Raw genomic sequence first — 25,891 nt, forward strand, 5'->3', positions numbered from 1 at the left:
CTCAGCTCTTTCCTGCAAAGTTTCTTTGATAATTTCCGTGCCGAATTGTTGGAGGAAACTATACCTTTTGTTAGATCTTTTTTATGCCACTCTGGATTAGTCAACATAATATGAATATGAATTATAGTATATGAATTGATACAAACGATATCCAACAACGAAAGAAACACAGATAATGGCCATCTTTGGGTGTTCCTTTTGATGGTATACTTCCTGGCCATTTGGTCAACGGGGTCGCTCCGTCTTTGGTCGAGTTATAAAACAGTATAATATCGGACTTATTTTTTATGACTTTCATCGCATTTTGTATCCGCATGCTGTGTCGAGAGCATGTTTAGTACTTTCTTTCGTTTTCCCCGAACGATGTACGACACAATTGTGACTGGTGGATTACCAGAAGCAGGATCCGTAAATGCAAATATGGTGGAGTGTAATTCTCTGCCTTTAGTGAACTTCAGTTCTTCTCGAATGTACTTCCTGTTGCACTGCATCGTTCCAACTAGAGCAAGATTATAGTCTCTGTACAATTCTTTGGCAAGCTCTACGGTTGTATAATACCTGCCAGTTGTCAGATTGCGTCCTGTATTTGTAATAGGAACAACAAGTCGTTTCACTATTTCTTTAGCGTCCCTTGATTGGGGGGTCGATCCTTCTACTTTGCCGACATAAACTTACATATTGAGAACGTAACACTGTTCAGAGTTTGCTAACAATCTTATCAATATCACATACTTTTTGGGCTCAAATTGTCCTTATTTACATCCATCAAAATCAAAATTCCAATCAAAAGCCGCAGAGCTTACGTCGAACAGGGTTTAGTATCAGAATTTTAAACTTAACTTGATATAACTTCATGTACATTATGGTGACACGCTGCACCAAGGGTGGGTACTTTATGTGGACCACGAAAACTTTTTTTTTTTAAAAAAAAAGGTTAATTTTCAGAAATCGAAAACACTGAAAAGCAGAAAGTACAGTTTACATTAGTTTTTACACAAAACCTGAGTTATAGTGTGATACTAACGAACTATCCATAAAAATTGTCATTTTTGGAAAGGGTGGACATTTTTTAACACCCCTTGGTGCACGTAGGGTTAATTCTTGAATTTATCTACGCAACGAATTTTATACCAATTGAATAACTGCTCAACGGATAAATAACCGAGCAATTTAGGTTGGTGGCGTGGAGTCCCACAGATAGTAAATAAACAAATAATAAATGAAATTGAAAATGAATGTATACTATAATGGTAGAAATTTGAAACACCACTTAAGTAGTAGAGGAAGATAATACATGTTACAACAGGTAAGTGTATTTACATATGGTGGAAAGAATTCAAATAGAGGAATATTTCATGAAACTAATTGATACGTCTTTTACTTGTTTAGATTAAATATATCCAGACTACTATGGTCAAAGAATTTTACGTGCAGTTTTAATATATGGATCCGTAATATAAGTTATAGTAGTAGTAGGAACAGGTTAGAAGCCCATAGGAATTGGTTGGGTTCTGTTCTCGAGATGAAATAGGCAAATTAAAGACGCTGAAATTTGTACAGGTGGCTCAATAGTAGAGCGAAAACCTTCGGTGCTTGGGGTCCCTGGTTCGATCCTAGCGCGCGCCGTGTGGACTTTGTGGTGGACAATCATCGTGCTCGTGGTTTTCCACGGGGTTCTTCCGTTTCCCCCCACGGATATAGTATACATGAAGCTGCATCAGTTTCCGAAGGAGCAGGACGCTCATACTTTTAGGGATGATTCATTGAGTATGTACGAACTTACAAGGGGAGTAACAAAGCGACTTTTATGTACTTATCGACTGATACGAAAATAAAAAAGAAAGTATCTGTACTTTATATCTGCATGTGTAATGCGCTTGTACTTTATCTATGGCTGTATGTATAAGGGGGTGGATTTAATGAATATCACATCTTGTGCACATGGATATTTCTTACTATTGCACTACGTAGAACCTTTATGGTATTTCATGTAAAAGTGGTAATAGAACACAGAAGAAACGCAGATCAGGGGGTTCTCATGTATTACCCGTAAAACTTACAGATTTCATTTCATTTTTCAAATTTGTACACTTTACAATCTATAAAAATACATACAATCTACGTACGATACATACAATCTATAGTATAATAGAACTGCACGAAATTAATAACGAATTAAGTAGAACCAGCGACTGTTTTACGGTTCATGCGTTAAAATTAAATGCAACAAAATCCCAGTTATTCTAATAGGCTCGCCAAGAATTCTCTCTTCTATTAATACTTATCAGCTCCCAAATATAAAGTTGTCCAATGCAGTTATTTCATTCTCCATAACTGTTAAAGTAAAATTAGTCATAGTAAATGAAAATCTCTCTTGGTCAGATCAAATAAATACAAGTAGTAAAAGAGCATTTTGGTGCCCTCTACATTAAATCGGCGAAAAAAATTCATGTCAATATCTCTAAATATCAAAGTTGATATGTTACTCGTATTTCTACATCTTGGCTATTGTGACTCAGCCTATCCTGGTCTTCCTGACAATCACTCCAAGCACTTTCAAAGAGTACGAAGTTCTTGGTTTAGGTCTATTTTCAGTTTGAATTATAGTTACCATCTCACATCATTTTATTTAAAAAAAAAAAAAAAAAAAAAAAAAAAAAAAAAAACAACCTGCTTCAAAGTTGTTCGTTTATTTGTAGCAAAATCTTGGTAATTTACCGAGAAGAAATGAATAATATGCATATTTGTGTACGTGATAATGGATAAGGAGAGAGAACGTTGTATGTATTTTCTTATATAAACGGTTCTAAACATCGAACTACTTGGCATTCAGAGGGAAGTACTTGGCGCAAGATTACTTCATTGTAGGATTATGGAAATGTAATAAGCATTTGTTTTGTAAACATGCCTGGTGGTAATCAGGAAAATCTATTAAAAGTTAGTAAAAGGTATTGCTTATTAAAATAAAAATAAATTGTAGATAATGCGGTAAGAAAATAACTGTAAAGAAAGTGGAGAATGTTATACTTTTCAATGTAATGGCAAGTAACTTAACCAACATGGCAGCAGGTTCTAGAACACAAGTTCCCCTTCCCATTAAGGTGTAATAAATATAGAAAACAACGTGCGTGGCTCTAACTCCCTTCACTCGCTAACGATCGCTTGGCAATACTATATGAATTAAATAGTAAACTTTGGTACAGGAAGGAACCAATTATTACACTTTTATCCCAAAACAAGACGGACGACCAACTTCGGAATAAATGCCTAAAAAACTATCATGGCTTACTTTAGTAAAAAGAAGAATTTTACGTAATGTTACCCTCTTGTACAAATTATTTACTACGGCAGAACTATTTTGTTTAGCACGTAGAATCTAGTATTTATCGGACTTTCACAATAGTCACCCAAGTTCACGAAGTAATTTCTTGTTCTCCATACCCATTTACATTTGAGCTCACACTCCAAATCTTTCACAGTAAGTATTACGCGCCTCTGGAACAGTTTACCTGAAATAATACATAATGTTTCAACATTTGCCAAATTTTAAGAAAATCTATAAATTCCTCTCTTTTAAGCAAAGCTAAATATATGAGTGCCATGTAAAGCATTTTCGTGTTACCAGATTATTAATTACCTATGGACGAACATACACCCTATTAATGACCCTTATTAATCTCTGAAGCCTTTATATATTCTGTACCGCTATATACAATATTTAATTCATATTTCTCCATTTTAATTTGTGTTGTATTGGTTCTACATAGGCGTCTTCTTTTGTTTGCTCACTTGTATTTTGTTTCATGTTAACTAACGTTATTTTGTATTTAACGTAGTATTTCACTTGTATTTTGTAGTGTTTAACTATTTTTTAAAAAACGTAAATAGCATGTTTTTCTGTATGTGATTGAAATATTTTTATTTTGCAATTGTTTATATGTTTTTGTGTATTAATGATTTCTTTTAACAGCGTATGCATCTGTTAAGTACTCGGAGAAGGCTGTAGATATTTAACTTCGCCACGTAAAAGAAGACATCAATTCATATATAGATAAAGCTTAAATTTCTTTCCGATTTGCCTATAATAAATACAACATCCAAGTATATAGCGTAAAAATTACAGTCCAAAAATCACAAACTAACATTTGATAGGTGGCCACTAAAAAGCACGAATAGCATCTAACCGATATAGGACAGGGTGAAGTTAAGGGGCCTTGCAGGATTGCATCTGTAAGGAGCAGGCACATATGTTAAGACAGATATGTGCCTAAGCAAGAGTAGTAATAGCAGTTATAAGTGTTTGACCCTAGTAAGGTTACACTTGTAAAATAAAAATACGCTTCCAGTACAATGTGCAGAAATACCTCGAGAAGAAGTAATATATATTAGAGCCCTTTTCCATATGCAATTACTAGTTTGAACTGCCTTATAGAATTTGTAATGATTTTACCGCAAAAATCTATGAAAGCACCTCCAATTCTACTATGAACGTAATGCATGTATTCACAAGTAAATTGCTTTACACTATTTTTCTGTTTAATATTTCGGTTTGGACGAAGTCTTGCAAATTGCGAACGGTTTTTTATTAATACTGCATACAGTATATATACAAATGTACTCATAAAGTGGAAGCCGATGCTAGAATTTCTATCAATGTCTGTGTTTTGGAAGCTACTTTCTACAGAAAATTTTACCGTTTCCTGATCTTGGTTTATAACGTTCCAAAATAGAGGAGGGAAGATGTTTTTGAAGAATTTCTAAGTAATGAAAAAATACATATACAGTCGAGTGTGTAGCTAGTGCCTAATATCCATAAGTAACAATTAACCGCTGTGCAGTAATGTTGCTTACTGTGGCTAAGTTACAAGATAGATACGTCATCATCTTACAGAGTAATAAATAATGCATGCCATATGGAAAACTACTGGATTTTCGTAAATGTGGCGAAGTTAGGCATATGATCAAGATAACGGGTTTAAATGCATATATCCTTATAAGATTCGAAATATAATAAAGTAAATAACTTCATTGCATTTTCCTTTAAGGGAGAGAGTATTTTTAATCAGTATTTCCTTCATTAAAATGTACGTTTTCTATGTTGTGTGTTAGGACTTTGAGATCTTATGGCGTAGAATCCGAATACTAGTTTGACTACGTATTTTCTACATACATCATTAACCCTCGTTTTAAATACATTCTAAGCAAAGATGTAAACTATCCATTTTTACCTATACGTTCAGTTCGTTTATGTTACATAGTATTTCCTGTTAATTTTTATATTTGTATGTGTAATATTTGGTTTTACCCGTAAAATCCCCATATTGTGGCCAGGATATTTGCTATTTGTATCTGTTTTTCTTGAATATAAATGTAGAATATATAAATCCTGCCGTAGCATCTGTTGTGAACTGAAGGTGCTTAATAAGAAAGAAATACTTAAGAAAGAAATACTAAGAAAGTAGTAGTTAAATTTTAACAATACAATGACGGAATTCAAACCAGCTAGCAAACCACAATGTTTCGCATAATAATGATTAATATCGTCTCTTATGTTGCAAATCACTACGTTGGAACACTTAGCAATGTCTTTAAGATAATTCAGCTGAAGCTACTGTCACAATGCACAAGAGGGATCATTTATCTTGAAGCGCGTTTATAACCACCAGACTAACATGTTAACAACCAATACAAAACTTTTTTCCAAATCGCACACAGATTTACCATCCCGTGATACAAACTACAGATATTTCCCATATTTCCTAATTTTGGAAACTTCTATAACAATAATAACTCAACTAAAACGGATGAGGTAATGCATAACTTGGTGTCGGATACAATTATATTAATGATAAATATGTTACTTTTTTCGAATGAATAGGAGAGAATTTGCAAGGAATGAATAGGAAGGAAATGGAGATTTAATTTTCTTATAAAGGCTTTATTTAAAGACATGTTAAGATAATTTTTATATCCAATCAGAGATATGATTTTCAGTAAGCGTATTGATCATAATGGCGTGTACGAAAATTTGATACCTTACGCGCTTCTGCGAGATGTGAAAAACGTCTGTGGGGACGTCTATATTGCTTAATAAAAGATAATTGTGGAAATTTCTAGAATGGCTGTTGCGTTGCTTCTGTAACATTACATTGATAGCTTATGGTAGTTACAAGCTCCGATTTTTATCTATTCTAGGAATGGTTTGAAATATGAAATCGCAAAAAACGGCATTTTAATGTTTAAGTCTACTGAAAGCTATCTGCGTGACAGATAGTTTTCACTCTCTTGCCACTTCGTTTCTTTGTGTTAGAGAATACGGCATATCGTGATCATAGTATTCGACTAATGTACCTTGAATGCGCGTTGCTCCGTCCGTTTACTTCCTATGCTACTGTTCCAGAGGTCTCCGGAATGGTTTCTGAATGTTTTTGACACTGTTGTGTCCTTAGTTTGTAATACAGAATATTGATGTAGTATTTTAAGTTTTCGTTTTAGAATTTTCAAATATCTAATTTTTCAACGTAGTGGCACTTGAAGAAATCAACTACTATGTTGGATTATCAACACAGTTAATCTGGTGGTATTGTAGACTACGTCAAATGATTTTTCCTCTTTGCATCATACGAAATTTTAGTGTGTTTTATCTATATATTTTCATCTATAATAAGATTTACATGAGTAATTCGAGACTAATAATACAACATGTTTATATCCACGTCAGTAGTATGATGTAATATCTTTCACTACAGCCAGAGTAGTTTTTTTCTTCTGACATGCTAGATTGTTTGTTGTCAATGGGAGGTTTGAACACTACGTTAAAAAGTCCTGGGTTAACATACACTAAGTTAGATGTCTACAGCAATTTTATGTTGACTAAATGTACTGTTTATTGTAGCCAGTTTCGTAAGACATTTCTTTTATTTTGCAGGATTGAATGAAAATACTATTCTTTATCAAATCTTAAATGTACACCGAGTGCTTTTTTAAAATAATATGTGCTATTGGCGAAAGTACATTTTAAAGCTGAACATTTTCTCTAGCATGATTTAAGTATTAGAAGAAATTCATACCGATCATTGGACGAACGCTCCGGTGGAGTAAGTGCGCAAAATCATGTTTATATCTGATGAGGCAGCTTGGTGTGGAATTTAGAAGAATAGTAAGCGAAACACAACGGACCAAATAACTAATGTCACACTTATATGGATAGTGAGGAGTGACTTGTGACTAGTGACAATTTGATGAAAAACAATGTACCAATACCAATCAATACCAATATGGAAACAAAATCACTTTTAGTTCGAAAGAATAATGAAACACGAAATTTGCATATAGAATTGTAATATACGAAACCCTCCAATTGTAAAAAATGACTGGGTTCGTCGTTGAAAATATATCAACACACATATTGACTTTGAACTTTGTTTTGTGTGCTGTGTAGCTAACTATGCGACGTTGTTGAAAAAAATGTGAAGACGCTGATAAAACTTCCCAAACTCTTCAACTATTGTTTATGTGTTTTATGTAATCCTTGAAGATTTTATGCATGATCTTGTATAAAGTAATGTAAAACGAAAACAAATAATGGATGTTCAGTCCAGATGAGAAAGAGCTGGTAAGTGGTTATTATTATTAGTTTTCTTCTTTGTCTCTCATTTCATATCAGTTTCTTAAACGAATGTTTCTTTTGTTCAGTAACTTCATTTATTTCATGTTTTAAGGCTTTTAAATGCCATTTTAGTTTTCATGGTAACATATGAAATGTATTTTCCATTGTTGCATACTAAAGGATCCAGAGCATCACAAATTTTTACAGTTTAGGGGATTTGCTGTATAATTATTAAGGTAGGTAGACAGACAAGGCGATGCACATTTAAAGTACCAAAAAGTTAAATTTTATGATCATTTTATCACCAAATTTTATGATCGAACAAATAAGGAAAATGTCAAAGGGGAGTAATAATTTGACTGTCTTCAAAGATTTTGTTTCAAAAATCTGCGTAAGAAGTGGCATATGTAACTACATAAATTGTTTTCAATATACCTAAAAATCATAATGAAGTTTACACCAATTTCACACCTGAAACAGTTCTGAAGATACGATAAAAATTGTTAAAGCTTGGAACATTTTTGTAATGGTGCAATTAGATGAACATATTGTTATTTCATCTAAGAATAACTATTTCCATAACGTTATAAAAACAAACCAGTAATCATAAAGACATCATTTTACGCAGTATAGCAGCCTCTACCCATGTTTTTTATACTTCCATAACGGTTTGTAGTATTAGTGTGCTATAAACGACATTATGATGATCTTTACGATTATTGAAAACCATCTTCGTGATTGGCTCTGATACTTATCGGAGCAATTTTTGGAAAACTATTTGAAAAATGCAAATTTTCAATCCTTTGCAACCTCGTATCTATTTCTTCAAAGTACATTATACCATGATTATAAGATTCTCTTCTAGGTTTCTTTGTATGTGTACTGCCTTACTTACGTTCGTACTGTTTTAGAGGCCTCGAAATATAGGTAAATTTGATGTTTGCCTTCTCAGTTTGTAATAAATCTAGTATTGTATATTTTCATTTAGCATGACATTTGAAATAATCTGAGGTACTGATATTAAAAAAAAAAAAAAAAATAACTTTACGATGAGTAACACCAGTATTAGTTCGAATTGCGAAGTATGAGAAATTCATTCCCCCACATTTATTTCAGCGATTTTTATTTATTAGTTTAAAAATTACAAGAATGCTCGAAGTTAAATAGTTCGCTTCGTATATTCAGGGTCAACTATTTATCTATGCATTTTTAACTTTTAAATTAGTGCATAAAATTCAACGAAATTTTGTAACACGCAAATATCAATAGGGGACAATTTTTTAGCATATTCAGCAAGACCATCCGATTGAGTGTCGCTAACCCAAAATAAAGTTGTATTTTTTAAATGGTACTACGGTTAAATTTTAAATTTACATATTAAATGAAAACTTACAATACCACATTTATTAGTCACTGTTACAAACTATGACCGCTACAATATCACCGACATTCAGGAATATCCAGTTTTTTACTTCTGTAATAATAATAACACAAGTGAGAAGGACGTTGCAAGGCACATCGAAAATATGTCTTAGTATTAAATTCATTACGTGACGTATTTCTAACAAGTAGCAAGAGAGCAGTGCGGGAGGGAAAATATTACTTAATACGGTTTTATTTCGAGAAAGTGCTTAGATAAATATCACATCCAATCCAAAGATGGTTTGTAGTGAAACTAAATACTATGGTAGCAATTTGATATCCCAACCATTCATAGGTATGAAAAACGTGGATAGAGATTGCTATAATGCTTAAAATGACGTAAAATTTTGTTTTATAAATATTAGTTTCGTCTCTTATAAAGTGCTGCATTAGTTGTCGGTAGTTGTAATTACAGGTTCTTCCACTTCCAATATTTGAAGCAGTGTTAAAAACATTAACAATATTAATATATCCGGAACGGGTTGAGCTTACAAACTGGTGTAAGCATCATTACGATCTATATGTAAATTGCAAACCGTCTATGTAATTGGATATAATATCTACTTGAGCACTTTCTTGAATTAGAAACTTATAAGAAAGTAAAATTTTTCAGTTCTTCCTAACTTTGTTCCTACTTACTAGTAATATGTCATATCATGGTAAGAATTTTAAACACTATAGTGCTTCTCATGTGCATTGCTACCTTCACTTCACTTACGTTGGGTTGAGAACATAGTTGATCTGGAGATGTTGGGGAGTATGTCAAATTATGTGCCTTGTTGTTATTAAATCTATGTAATTTTGCAACGCACAGTGAGCTTAACAGTTATAGTGACGTCCCAAGATAAATGTCGTACCCTATATATATATATATTTAAAGCTGATTTTGGGTGTGATCGGATCACGGAAATACAACTGAAGAATTTGAAATGAACTTTTGTACATGTTAATAGTTACCTCGAACTTTCTATCAAATAACTTTGATTAGAATGGATATTCAAAGATGGAGCGGTTGTGTCCTAATTTAAGCGAAAAATTGAGTATCTCAAAACTTCACTAAACTAATTCTTATTAAAAATTAACAAAAGAGTCTCTGAGCATTTTTGGAATTTGTGATTTGAAAGGTGTAAGAAAGAGCATTTTTTATAACTTCTCTTTTTCATTGAAAGCTACTTTTCCTATTGTTCGTAATCACATTACGACTAAATAACATTTAAATGAAATTTTTAACATATTTAGTACGTGCCTCGGGCTGAGTTTTCACCAAGATGGTTTGATTGAAGAATATGCCTGAAGAGAAAGGAGTTCAAAATTATGCTAGAAATCCAGATGGAACTTTGTATATACCCTTAATAATAATAATAATAATAATCCGTTTTCCAAAATTTTTGAGTTTCTGTTTAAGGAGTGAAGGAAAATTTTCTTTATTTTCTTTCTTCACATTGAAAGCTACGTTGGCTATTATTGTGTAGGAAACGACTGAAAACCTTGACATGAATGGCTTAATTAAAGTGTGTATCGAAAGAGGGAACGTTCAAAAGTTACACGAAAAATTCAGCATCTCACGTGACCGTCAAGTTAAGATGAAACTTGGTGTATATATATATATGCATACTAAGAATAATTACCAGTTACCTCTTTCTGTGATAGTATCACGGGATAACTGCTGATCCATTTAAAATTAATTTTATAATATAGTACCTACTTCAAGCTAGATTTCGTCGTTTCACTTTGATTAAACAGCATATTATGAGAAAAGTATAGGACCAAAATATGATGTTACTTTATACCACTACACTCTTATTAAATACATAAGCTGACGAGGGAAGAATGTTCAGGTAATTTCCAGACACATCTCCCCGTGGAAATATCGGGCCCATTAAAACTACAACACAAAGGAAGAAAGAACGTAAAAATTCAATTTGTACAATTTGAGGACAATAGAAGGATAAACAATTAACAGGGCAGCGCTGTGAAGCAAAAGAGTTTGCGATCATATTTAGAGTCAGCAAATGGAGAGCGCCTGCTTGGCTACAGTTCATTATAAGTCTAAGTTTGGTATGAACGAAGCGCATACAGTCAAGATATGACTCGGCGAACTAGGCAATCTTTCAGTGAGTTTAGACCTTTGATCATAAACGAAAAGTGGTGTATCTCAAATGTGATGTATCCCTTTCCGGATATCGGTGTCCTTATCAAACCGAATGTGAACACAATGCAACGCGTATACATTTGATAGTACACAACGGCACTACATAACGATGCTCCAGATCCCAACGACGCACAATGTGTAGTTTCACTAATCTACGTAACCGAAAACCGTTATCGTCAACAATATGATTTGAGCCCAATTGGTGAATAATCACATACACAAAACTCTCCCTAACTTGAATGTGTGGTTTGCTTCGTTCTCTGACCTTCGTATGCCCGACCACAGAGTCCTTGAGTCCTTTACGCATGTTCACAGGTAAAGTCTACAAAACAGCTGCAAAACAGCGCTCAGTCAAAGTGGTAAAAGTGCACAGCGAGCAACTAAGTTTATGTGTGTGCTGGTATAAGAGCAGAATACATGAAGGTATGTAATCTCCTATAAGTTAAACAGTGTATCGAAATTTGTTGTATTAGTGATAGTAACCTGGGAATAGGAAACTGTTGGTGCGCGGCATCGTTTTGTTTCACCATGCGGATTTTAAAAGGTATTACTCCTGTCTTTACGACGAATTTTTGTAAATATGTTTCTCATAGAGTTGTTAAAGGAACACGAAAAGTGTTTGCTGCAAAAAGGTGTAAACAGAGTGACAATAGTATTGTTTCGTTGACAATACGTGCGTTAACACGTAGAGTTATTTTGGAATTGTGGAACAAAGGTGACGAAAGTGCGCGTAATGAAGACATTTGGAACTACGTAAAAACAGTTTAATTTGCACAAACACTCTGAAGATGTGCAGAAACTAGTGAAGAACAGTATTAGTATTCTATATGTGAAAATTAGATCCAGATGGATGAAATATGGTAGGGCATTTTTTTTAAAATACAATGATCTATGGTTCAATTGGGATGCCAGTCTCGATTTACGAATACATAAAGTAGCGTCATGTTCATTCTGACAGGGTGCAGATGATTCACCCAGCAGCAACAGTCGTGAACGTACAGAGCAACGTTTTACAGAATCAAGTGCAAGATCTAAGAGAAGCAAAGTTAAAACTCTTCTGGAAGAGAGATCACACGAAGAAATAGTGGCTGCAGCCCAGAAGAATTTACATGATTCAGTTAAAAAACGGACGCTGCCAGCAAAGTGTGAGAGGTGTCATTTGCCTCTCTACAACGCGCAACGTAGCTCAAAGAAGCACGAAAATGGTTTGTGCAAGGTAACCTGGTATGTCACTTGGTGAAGATCTCTCCTGATGATAGGTTTACAAATGATCCCTAACAAGTATAAGGAATTACGAGATAATGCAATGGCGTTAAAGTAACTTATATCCACCATATTACTTAGTGCGTGAAAGTAAAGAGAACTGCTATGCAGATAACATTACCGTCTCAGATATATCCACAGCAATACTCTACAGTATCTACTTGATCATACACTTAAATGTTTGTGTAATGTTCAACAAGACATTTTAATTGGTTTGCCACATCAACGATATAACCTAACTAAGTGGGGTTGTGATGGTACTTCCAATCAAAGTATCTATAAACAAAAATTCGTGGTGGGTGAATTAGCGAGTGACGAATCTTTGTTTAGTATTTCTCTTATGCCATTCAAGTTTGTTGCCATTGACAATGATAAAATGTAGTTGTTTTGCAAAAGCCTAGACTTTCATCAGTCCGCTACTGTCGACCCATAAAATTGAAGTTTGTGAAAGAAACTGTGGATATAATTAGGGAAAAGGTAACAAGTATTTGCACAGAAGAAGTTAGTTTGGTTCCAACAGAGATAGTTGTAAATTATAAACTCGAAATTTATTTTGAACATGAGCTGCACTTAACAATGGTGGACTGACAGATCTGCATTGCCTTGTCTTCCCAGTCATCTCAGAGATCTTACTTATGTGAGGCAACTTCGGAAGAAATGAATAACATTAGTAAAGTGACTCATAAAGAATATGATCCTTTTATTTTGAAATTTAGAATATCGCCATAGCATGCGTGGATTCGATGTTTCGAATGCCTGTTACACATAGCATACAAATTAAACTTATGTAAGTAGCAAATAAAAGGGGATAGGAAAAAGGCTTCAGTTAGTGCGAGGAGAAAGGCTATGCAGGACCGGTTCACAAAGAAATGGGTCTGTAAGTTGTTCTGCCAAAGCAAGAAAGTGGAAACTTCAATGATGAAATTCACCTAGTAGATGTTTCAGGGAAGCTACGCGATCATCCAAGGTAACAGGTATAGATATCGATCTCATACAACATTTATGAATACTATTAGAAGCAATATAAGTGAATATACCATTAATAAAGAAGCATTTGGCCTGTACACCAAAGAAACACACAATTTATATTTAAAACAATATGAGTAGTCTTATATTCCAGCAACTTTACACAAATTGTTGATTCATGGAGAGCAAATAATTGAACACTGCATTTTACCAATCTGACAACTATCTGAGGAAGCACCAGAGGCAAGAAACAAGTAGGCGCTATAGAGAACTCTTCACGCGAAAAACTTCCAGACAGGGTATACTTACAGATCATTTCCACAGACTCTTAATTTCTTCAGATCCTTATGTCATCAGTTTTCGGAAATTACCGTCAAGACAATCCAAAGTAGTTCCTCGAAATGTTTTACAACTGATGTCCAAGCTTCATGTAACTGTTACTGATGCATAGTTCAGTGGCTGCGAGGACTCATGAACCCCTCTGTGAAGTCTGACTAAAACTGAGTGGAAATGTATACTTGTCTACAGTATTTTGACAGTACAGGATACTTGTACACTCGTTGTGTCTACAGTATTTTTGCACGAACAATATTTCAACAGTTATTAAAAATATTGTACTTGTATTTACATTTCATAAATATTATCACAGGCTTTCTTTGCAGAATTCAATTTAAAATTAGTAATAACAATATAAAGATTTTACAAATAATTACCATACTATTATTAGTATTATTAAGCTTTGCAATCAAAACGTCACCTGAAATATGAGCTTTCATGGAAATTGTACTATTCGTTGTCGAGAATACAAATTGGACTATGGATTTTGCCCACCTAAGTTCGTGAAATTACACATTGTGAGACGGCGCCGTCTGACAGTCCTCGAGCATAGATCGTTTATTTGTGTGACCCTGGAGGATCGCCCGGCTACAGCCAGAACATTGGCACAAGCACTGGGGGCTAGCACAGTGCCCATTGTCCCCACGAACAGTTATACATCTTTTGGCAGACCCGGGCTTATTTGTATATTACTCGTTGCTACATCCTTCACTTTCTGCACACCATAAGTATGGGAGACTAATAGTGTCGCGAACTTCGTGCATGGAAAAACAGATGGCAGACATCCTCTTTTAAGTCGAAGTCTGCAGCATGATGATGGCAACATCCCGATTTCGCGCTACCGCTGCACTAGGCTAGGTGAAGGCTGCATTTTACATTACCGTGTTGAGCTGCGTAATTTTGCACGAACTGTTGTGCACTTCCTGAGTGAATGGAGTGTTCTTTTGCTTCCTTGCCCACGGCGTTGCCCGGTCTCTCGCCGACTGAATATGAGTGGTCGATTGTTCCGCAACCTTTCTCTCACCTGCAAACTTCTTCATCTAATTTGATGAGTTATGCCACCACGTCGAAGACACGTGTCTTGTCATACTCCAGGAGGTTATCCAAGGACTCTACTTTCGACTTGCTCGTGTTGCAGCAGTTCGAAACGTCCATCGGGCACCCAGATGCTAGTAATCGTCTGCAGTTCTTCTTGACTGCTATCACGCGTTACACAGATCGGTGAGTTTAGTCATTTGCTCCTTGCAGCATCAGGTCTCTGCTTGTCAAATTTGACGGTACCATCTTGTCTTTTGTTTGAGATTGCATTTTTAATGGCAGCCAACGTATAGATATGATATGGCTGCCCGGCGACATGATACAGTAATCGAGCTCTTTAAGGCAACATATTCTGGTGCGATAGAGCTCCTCCATGGCTGAGCGGTTAGCGTGCGCGCCTTTGGCGTGGAAGGCCCGGGTTCGATTCCAGGCGGGAGCTTATGTGGTTTGGATTCCAGGTTAATCATTAGGTCAACGTCTCATTTAGCCTCGCTGCTGAACGGGACGTTAAATTCAAACCAAATCAAGTCAATATTCTGGTGGGAAATTAGTTTTGTGAAGGCTTAATCTTGCATGGTTGTCTGTGCACCGGCCAACTGGATTGGATATAACCGTCGGTCCTATTATAGAAACGAGATTAATAGAACTTCCTCTATTTTACATTAGACCCAAGTTTACAGAAAAATATGAAAAATTTAAATGCTTTAGGATTCATTTTCAGCTGTCTGTGAAGTAGGTTTATGTTTTTTTTTTAAATTACGTTTGTTGTAATAAACATACTCTAATTAAAATGTGTTTTATTTCTTTTAGGTGTGTCTTTATATTGAAAAGTAATGAAGGCATAAAGATTGTACTGAAATTTACAGAAGTATTTCTAATGGATATTTTTGAAAGTAAGCCCCAAATGAATTAGAGAGTATGATCTTTATTAGTTAATCAAACGTCATATACATATGGATATCACGATGGAATCCGAGCTGGAAATCAAAAATGAGGAACGTTGTTTGGAAATTGAAAATAATAAGCATATAGAAGTTACTGTTTATATAAAGGAAGAACCTCTGGACGAAGATGAGTCAGTAGAATCAATATTACCAGATATCCAAGGTGAAAATTTCACACGAAGCACAAATCCAGTATCACCAATTATTAAAGATGACAATGTTACTCAAAACACTAAGTCAGTTTTACCAGACATCAAAAACAAAAATATCGTTGAAGAGACAGAATCTGTATTATCAAACATCAAAGAAGAAAATATCACTGAAAACACAGAATCTATTTTACCCGATATCAGTAATGAATATTCTCCTGAAAATACAGAAACAATATTGCCAGACCTCTCACATACAGATTTTACAGCTCATAAAAGTCTTCATTTTGCTTCTACATCCAACACTGATGTTCTTTTAAACCGAAATCCTGATATAAAGCCAGATGAGGGATCAGTTAACCTGATAGAGGACAAACCATATGAATTAGCTGGAAACGAATTTGAAAGGTAACACTAATTATTTTAATACGCTTTTAAACTTAACGTGTATTCCAATGTTTATTTATAGGACATTGTTTCAGATATACATTAGCTAATTCTGTGTAAGCTGCCATATGCAGGCATAAACTATAGCAAACGTTAACTAATTCTGTGTACACTGCCATATGCAGGCATAAACTGCAGGAAAGTCCAGCACATTGCTTATTAGTCCTACCGTGATTAGAGGATTCTAAAATATTGTTAAGGTAATGGTTTGACTATTCGAATAACGTGAGTTCATGCAATAGTGGCTCATTACAACAACAAAAGTCCGTGAGAAATATTGATCCACAAAACGAACTCAAGTACAAAGCGAACCAAGTGATGCTCGACGTACTTCTAGTAGCCAGCGAAGACAACCAATTCCACAAAGAGAGAAACTTTGGATGATCTGTATTTTCTTTAAGCCAATAATAACAAAATCATCCATCAATATCTCAGGCTGTACTGTTATTATGACGCCTGTTTATACCAATTCCAATCCTGACACTAGTAAACAGAGATCTAACTGGTGGAAACTATTGACAGCACTTAATAGTTAGCATGTGGATGTATGTGCTCAACTACATCAAGTGTTCACCAGGCATACTAAATCAGGATCATTGTATTTCACCATAGTGAAAGAAAAAGAAGTTAAACCCCTCTCCGCTACTGCGGTACAGCTTTTTTTAAAAAGCTTTATACTTGTTGAGTATTTGACCATGCTGGAAAAATGTGATCCAACAAATAACAAAATTGTAGAAGTAAATTTTCCCCACACTTCAAATCAGCTACATAACATAGGCTTTAAGTACAGATGTATTACGATTTTATGAACAGAATATCCTTAATTTGGGCATTCGTATGAGCAAAGTATGAAGCCACTCAGTTTAAAAATCATTTTACTTCATCATAACATGAAGTAGGGAACAGCATATTTAATTTTTCAGTCATAAGCTTAGTAACTATGAATTCTTGTGCTTTTGAGCTCCTAAAATTTTCTTTAGATATCGTTATGTGGGAAATGTTCATTGTCTTTAGAAAGCTAGAGAAAGAGTAGAAGAGGATACATCCAATCCTATTCTTAAGCGCAATCTCCGACAATAGGAAATCGATTTTGGACAATTGTAAGCAATGCTGCTCGCAACATGTACTTCTTATAGTTAACACTATATCAAATTTGTTGCTATATTTCTGAAACAAATTTCTTTACGTTTTATATAAATCTCAAATCTAACTGTTTGTGATAGTTCAGTTAATCATCTCTGCATTTCTTATATATGTATGTTACGATTACTTGTAAACATTGAGTTCTTCCAAGCTTGTTTCAAACGCTTTAATGTTTCGTTCGTTGATATTACTATAGACAGAAGACTATTAAAGACTAATTTAGTGGTAGCCATTACATGAAAATATATTTTAAAGGTTTAAGTTTTATCTCACTGCTTACATCTGTCAATCTTAACCTAGCTGACCATATAGCAACTGCATTCTGCTCTTTTGAGTGTACTTCCCCCACAAAAGTAGATTTTCAGTAGTGTGATTTCGCTGTACGATTCAGCATAAATGTTACGTGTTCTACGAGACTTGTGTCAAAAAACTGTATCGTGGAAATTTTAGGATGCCTTAATACATCTTAATATATTAAATGGCCAATGTGTTTCTATGTTAGTTGCATACATCTTTTTAATTATTACGAACTCAGAATGAAAGGAACAATATTTCGTTTCTCTTGCAATTTAGCTATTTCTTACACTGTTTAGTTCGATGGTGATTGTATCGTTAGATATGACCCTTGTTTCTCTTAAATAATAAATGTTCCTCCCATGCAGACACATTCACAGTGACTGTTCACGTTGCTTCTTTCGATATTTATTCAGCATTGTTGCTCTGATGATTCCAATTCTTTATTGTCATCTGATTCATAACACTAATCCGACTCATAATATTTTAATTGTGTTTCCAGGGATATGTAGTCTTGTTCAAAAAAACTAGCCACTATCCTGTTCTTTTGAAACATTTTATTTTTATCCATAGATTTGAAACTGTTTCAGAAATTAAACATGTATTTCTGACTTCCAACAATTTATTTTTTTTCTTTTTACTATTTTGTGATTATTAATTAGGTACAATTAGATATCAAGAAAATATTAAAGAAATTATTAACAAATGACATCTTAATTTGTGTTACTGGTACTAGACAAAAAAGTGTACACTGTCAATGTGATCTTTTTGGTCCTTAAAAGAAATAAAAGAGAATTATAGAAAATTCGACTTTCCGTATTTATTGCTTATTCCGTAATGAATACAAAACTAGATGTACATATTATTGAAAAGTACAAAAAGTGTAACATATTAAGCATTGGGGCAATAGCACTTTATTGTAAAAATATCATCAGTATAGAAAGTTTCGAAAAGTTCTTCGTTGATTTCAGTTCACTATAATTTTGAAACGGAAAGCAGAATTTGAATGATACAGAGTTTCTACTTAATAAGTTGTTAGTGAAATAGAGTTCTACGTATATTAGAATTTTATTTATGTCTCGCCCTCATTACCAGATCTTCTACTGTGCACGATTACTGTAACCTCGTCCTGAAACTCAAAATTCTGGAGGTTTCTTTTGTAGGAGGCACCTTTCCGAACCTGCTTTTCCGAAGACTCGGAAAACTATACTTTACGGAGATTATGTTCTATATGTAAAGATGTATTCATGTATTACAGCAATATTTTTTGACATAGTATTTATTATATTTATCAAAACATTATCAGTTAAACGTGTAAGAGTAAATTGTACACTCCTTGACGGCGATGCTGTGGATAAATATTCCATTAGTTATGATTACGACATTAATGACTATGTCTTCTCTTTAACATTAATACTGTAGCAAAGAAGTGTCTGTTTCTGAATCCAAACACAAAGATTGATAGTAATAATAATAACATTCGGTAAAAGGCACTGGTTGACACAAATGCATGTTGAAGAATTCCAAATTTTCATTTGATAGAATAATAAACTCATGAATTGTTGATAAACGGTTCCAAGTACTTATTTTGTATAATATAGGTAAATATGTTTGATTATGTCTGATGAATATTGTTATTCAAGTATAATCAACATCATTATTATTATTTTGTGAGGAGAAGGAAATAAATGCGCTGAAAGAGCTAATGTATATTGCGAAGCTTAATTTTCTCTTCTTTTTACTCTATTTACATGATTTTAATTTTTTTATGTATTAGACAGTACACTGGTGATGAAGAAAATCAATTGGCTACTCTACCAGGATACGTGTTTATGTGCAGGCATTGCAGTATGGGTTTCTCTAGAAGAGTTGATCTAGAGATACACTTGTCTGCTCATATGCACGTTGAAATTATGTCCTGCGGTCAAACTGGAAATGAAGAAAGTGGAAATTCAGTGTCACAAATTCAATTAGAAAAGCAAAATTTAGTTCATTCTGATCGCACAGGGTACTCATGTGAAGAATGTGGTAGGACACTTCGATGGAGACATGACTTGAAACAGCATATGTTAATACATAAAGGGGAGAAACCGTTTGCTTGTGAGGAGTGTGGTAAATCATTTCGTACAAATAAAGATTTGAAACAACACATTGTAATCCATACAGATGAGAAACCATTTTCTTGTCAGCAGTGTGGTAATTCGTTTCGTAGGAATCAAGATTTGAAACGGCATATTTTAATTCATAGTGATGAGAGGCCTTTTTCTTGTGAAAAATGTGGTAAATCTTTTCGCTTGACTAAGGATTTGAAAAAGCATATGATAATCCATACAGATGAGAAACCATACTCGTGTAAGGAGTGTAATAAATCATTTCGTGAAAACAGCAAATTGAAGCGGCATATGATGATCCATGGAACTGACAAAAAGTACTCTTGCGATGAATGTGGTAAGTCGTTTCGTTGGGACATTGATTTAAAACGTCATAAGCTAATTCACAGAGATGAGAGACCGTATTCCTGTCCTGAATGTAAAAAGTCGTTTCGTCAGACGGGTCAATTGAAAAGCCATATCTTAATTCATAAATTAGAGAAGCCGTTCCGTTGTGAAGAATGTGGTAGTTCATTCCGTCAGAAATGTCAATTGAAGGAGCATCTGCTGGTTCATAAAGACGAAAAGCCACACTTATGTTGTAAATGTGATAAATCCTTTCGTCGGAAAAAGAATTTGAAAAAGCACCTAAAAACACATATTGATGAAGCAGCAGCTTCTAAATAATGCGGTATATTAATTTAATTTCATGCATGCTTTTAAATTGGTATATTTAATTAAAGCAGATAACTTTTAAAAAGGTTATGTTTGTATATAGTAACGTTAGAGAATGGGCCGGCCATATTAGTTAAGGAATATTAGCGAAAACACATAAAACAGAGTATGGGTGTACGTAAGCTAACTAATAGTTAAACACTACGGCGAACGTTTCTTATCAACACAAACATATGGGATTATAGTTTAAGTAAATACTACGAACCATCCTAATGCGTACATATGTGTCACTCGAAAAGGAACTCACATATCTTTACACCAAAAGTTCATGCGCTAGAAATTAAATTTATTAAGCATTAGGAGATGTAGTGAATATTCTCTCCGTTGTCTTATAAGATACGATTTATCATTTCGGCTTTCGTTGTTATTGGCTATTTTTCCGAAGTTCCTGTTTATCAGCACAGTATTCTCGAATTCATAAAATAAAGTTATTTATAAATCGGTTAAATCAGTTTCAACTAATTGTCAAAAATTAAATGTATAAGGGCAGACAGTGTGGCGTTTTCTGTAATGTATGGCGTTTTCTGTAATAACCACTAAAAATGTATTTATACTACATACAGATTATAAATGACAATATATATTGATTATTTATTGTGAACTTGTAACTTTTATAATTTACTTTGTTATAATGACTTTTTAAATGATTTATTTAAGTTTGGTTTAGATGAGTTACGTAATATTTTGTCATCAAAAGATTATCGAAATAAATTTAAAAGGGGAATGTAATTTAAATTGGATGTACTAGTTCATTATTTTCCCGTCTTACTGGCGGTCCCATTTGTATATTTAATCAAAATTGTTATTAAGTATTGTGGCTGTGGTTAGATCCTAGGTCTAATGAGTTATTTTCGTAGTTCGGGCCTCGAAATGTTTCTTTCACGTTTCTCGATCTTCAGGTGTCTGTTTTAACTCCCAACATTTTCATCTATTTTTGAAATCAATCAGTTTTGTTTTTCTTCCTACTTTTCGCAATGTTTTTGCCTTTTGCTTTAGCGGTATGGAGACTATTTCTTCGTAAGGTGTGTCCAATTCAATTCGCTTTCCTACGGAAAACCCTGGTTAAAAGCGCTCCCTTCTCTCTCATCTTTTCCAAAGCATTTTCTGATGTTACTTTTCTCGTACATTTTATCTTCTCCATCTTTCTCCAACACAATATTTCCAAGCTCTCTAAGTATTTCTTCTCTAATTTCTGTAATGTCCAGATCTCTGAAGAATATAGTCCAATTATGGCATTTAACCAACTTGTTCCTTAGTCCAATATTAGTGGGTTTTATTTATTTATTTATTTATTTAATGCTTCTTTGGAAATGTCATTAGTTAGCCTTATCTCTTTGGTACCGTAAGTGTCTCTCGTCAAAATAATTAAAAAATATTTGAAATAATCGACCTCTTAAATTTCTCTTTGTTGTATTCTGACCCATAAGGACGCATTTCACTGGATATCCACATGAATTTCGATTTATCGATGTTTGTTTCCATTCTAAATATCTCTCGCAGTGTCAATTATTTTGTTCGTTATCGCCTGTTATCCTTCTTCAGTTCTAGGTATAGTAATCGTGTCATCTCTATACATGACCTTGTTAATGGTCTGTCATCTTATCTTGCAATCTCCAATTCCCATTAACGTTTCCTTCATTTAACTTTCATTGTAAATGTTGAATAATAATTGTGACCTACGTCCTTGTCTGATACCTCTTCTAATCTCCACACTATTGGGCCAGTCGAAAGCTTTTTGACATTCCATGAAGTACAAACACAATACTTCCTTTATGTGGAGAACTCGTTCCGATATAATTCTCATCAACCCAGTAGCATCCTTTGTGCCTTTTCCTTTCCGGATTCCAAATTGATCTTGGGCGATATCAATAAAAATAAGTAACTACTCCTGAGAAGTCCTGCTCGAGAATGGCAGTAAGTACACCTGGAGTAATCTCCCTCAATTTCGTATCAATAAAACAAGCCGCTACTCAGGTCTAGACTGCTCCAGATTTATGAACGTTCACTCGCGTTTCCTCTGCGCGTAGTACTGAGTCATATCAATAAAAGAAGTGATTACTCATTTCTCCCATTGATCGCGCGGTCATTTCGTTGTTTTTAATCTCTTCACGGATATGGCATCAAATGATGCCACATATTTATCGGGAAAATAATCCGATTTTTTCTTTCACGAAGAAGAGTGCGAACTGAAGGTAAGTAAAAATAACATTCTGAAGCACTTGTTTTTACTTACTTTCAGTTCGCACTCTTCTTCGTGAAAGAAATTCGGATTATTTTCCCGATAAATATGTGACATCATTTTATGCCATATCCGTGAAGAGGTCAACCTATGTATCCTAAACGCCATGGATCGGGCAAGTAGCAACGACAGTTTCAATCAAAGTGCATTTGTGGATATTATAAAAGAGTTTCCAGTGGTACTTTCAAAGTCACAGTTACCAGAAAGTAAACGAAGGAAAGCCGAAACTTTGAAGGCAATTACAGTGAAATGCAAGGAAATATCAAGTACATCTACAACCGAGACACAAATCCAAAAGAGAATCTTTAATATTCGAGCGAGAATAAAACAAAAACAAAAAGAAAAAAGAAATAAAGGGAAAGAAGAAAGTAACTCTGAAACCATGAGAACGAAACCTATTGGAGCTGATGGATGTTGATTCGAATCCAGCAATATGAAGATTAACACGACAAACGCATATCACGTATTGTCCAAGGTCTTTGTAGATTGTGTGGCTTCAAGAACGAAATCAGACACTTGGCCCTTTTGTTTCCTTTTTTTTTTAAAAAAAGTCCAGCCAGTCACGTCGTAAAACACGTCCTTCTGATTGCTTTTTCCACCCATACGTGTCCCCTTTCGCCTTGGCATAAAAAATACATTCTCATGTATATACCCTTCCTATCAATGTTTTGTTGATTTTAACGTCCTTTTTAGTAGCGAGGCTATATGAGACGGGACCCATTGATTAACGTGGAATCCGAACCACATGAGTTCCTACCGGGAATTGAACGCGGGTCTCTCATGCGAGAGGCATGTACGCTAACTGCTTAGCCACGAAGGAGCTCTTCCTATTAGCGTATTCGTCTCCAAAATATTAGGTTTCTTTATTGCCACGTGCTAATAGTAAGTGCTCCGATAGGACTCGGAAATATATATTGTTCTTGCCACTCTGCCTTTGCTCTTTGTATATTACGCAAACTTCCGGAAACAATCAATTTTCAGGTTTCGCAATAATCGTATCCATTACACTTGTAGTAGTCATAGACACAGTACTTTGAGCCACACCAGAATCCCCTGACATTCCGACCTGGAATCCCGGATCAATCACGTAACGCAAAAAAAAAAAGAAAAAAAAAACATCTTTTCGTCATTACATAGTGCATCACCCTAAATTTCGGTTCATTCTCCTAAATAAAAAAAAATGTGCTAACCACTCTACATTTTCTTTCATGAACCTATAATGTTTCTTGTAACCTCCATTTGCAACATTTCTATGCAGTTTAAAATTTTTCCTACGTAACAAAACAATCATATACTCTGCACATTTCGCACGGAGTCACCTATTTAGCTTGCCCCACAAATTTGGAGAAGTTTGTTGCATCACAGAGGAGTCTTTGATTTTTATTGATATCAAACGCGTAGTAGTTACTCGGCTCGGGAATAGAGGTGTGGTTACTTCAAAAGGGCGGGGCTTCTCCGAGGTCAGCCGAGACAAGTAGTGCTCAGTTTTCTTTTTATTGATACCAATGCGAGTAACTACCTCAAAATTACGAATAATGAGTAACTTCTCCGTTTTATTGGTATCACCCTTTGTCCCAACATCCCTTCCCGCCTGTTCAATATGCGCGCAGTAATCGTTCCAGTGTAGAAATAAGGCTAATAGTTCTGTGATTGTTGTACTTCTTTGATTGCTTTTTCTTGGGTAATACGACCAAAAATATCTTCTAATAAATAATTATCAAAGAGGACTTCGAAAATAATTTTAATTTTTATTAGGAATTTTTATTGTAGTAATTTATATAAACCTGGAAGCAAATGTAAATCTCTTTGCTTTTTGTGACAAGTAGGTAGTAATGAAACATTCGGGGTTTCTTCAAATAGCTACTTTTTGTATTTTTGAGCTTATTTGAAAGCCTATTTGCTGAGAATCATAACATTACCTTAGTGTTCAAACAAATAGATAATAAAAAAAAATAATTGTCATTGAAGATTATTTCTGGTCTTGGAGAAGAAAGAAGGAAAGGAAAGCGCTTATAAAGGAAATTTCATTCTACAATTGAAATATTAAACGCATTAGAAACGAGAATTAGTAAAATTAAGGTATGTATATATACTGTATGCATGTATGTATAAAATGTGGGTGTGAGTGTTTCATGTCTGGGAACGTAGAAAATCAAAAATTTCATTTCGCATAGTCGAAGTGAAAAAATATAATGCAGTATAGATGTCTCGAAAGCCTTATGATACTTTCCTTGTATATACGGCAAAATTTGGGTGATTTCAGACTCAATGGGTAGATCTTCTGTAAATATGCTCATATCTTACAATATGTGTTATTGTTTAAAACCACTGCTAACAAATATACATTAATTATTCGCTTAAGCGGAGATTATGACACTTGAAGAACTGTAGTTACGAACCAGGTGACAAAAATAATCGGAAATCCTTTCACTCCAGTTTCGTAGTATAAATACTTTTGTCTTGGTTACCTTCTAAGTGAATGACTTTCTAGAAGTTACTGAATAGTAGTTCTATAAAAAATAATATAGGTGTTAGCCAAAATCCAAGTAAAGCACATTTAAACCGTTTTTATTAACCATATGCAAATTTGTGTTTATTAACATCATATTTGTGTAATTACAAATGAACAGAATTCTCTACAACTAAAACTAATGAAATATCTAGTCTTATAGCAGATAGGTTGGCGAGCTTTCTTTAAATACCTTGTAAGCAAAGAGCTGTGCCCTCGCGATTACAGGTGTTCCAGCTGGAAGTTTTGGAAAGTAACAGCCACTGAAATAGCAACAGTGACACACACAAGACTTTATCAGATTATGTGTCACAAGTTATTTTAGTTTTATCAGATAATTCAGATAAAAAATTCTCATACAATGCGAATTCATTGTTATTGTCAGCGAAACTTGATCAAACAGGTCTCCAAAGATCGGTGATACAACTAGAATTCTTTTCTGTTTGATGATTGAATGTCCGATGTCCAGAGGTCTTGTTTTAACCAACGAAACACTATTTTTCTAATCTCGTTCCGATTCTTTTGATACTAACACGAGATGTAAAACTACAAAAA

At 34.3% G+C, this 25,891-nt stretch overlaps 1 protein-coding gene across 1 annotated transcript; it reads left to right on the top strand.

Annotated features, from left to right (window-relative positions):
• Positions 1-1,141: 1,141 nt before the first annotated feature.
• Positions 1,142-23,366, top strand: LOC145691024 (uncharacterized). The gene is made up of 4 exons (XM_081766573.1): positions 1,142-1,306; positions 6,929-7,615; positions 15,597-16,287; positions 19,541-23,366. The coding sequence occupies exons 3-4, from the start codon at positions 15,740-15,742 to the stop codon at positions 20,538-20,540; spliced, it is 1,548 nt and encodes a 515-aa protein (XP_081622699.1). The 5' UTR covers positions 1,142-1,306; positions 6,929-7,615; positions 15,597-15,739; the 3' UTR covers positions 20,541-23,366.
• Positions 23,367-25,891: the final 2,525 nt, after the last annotated feature.

The sequence above is a fragment of the Thermobia domestica genome, chromosome 7 (assembly GCF_964235325.1).
Source record: "Thermobia domestica chromosome 7, izTheDome1.hap1.1, whole genome shotgun sequence".
Taxonomy (NCBI): domain Eukaryota; kingdom Metazoa; phylum Arthropoda; class Insecta; order Zygentoma; family Lepismatidae; genus Thermobia; species Thermobia domestica.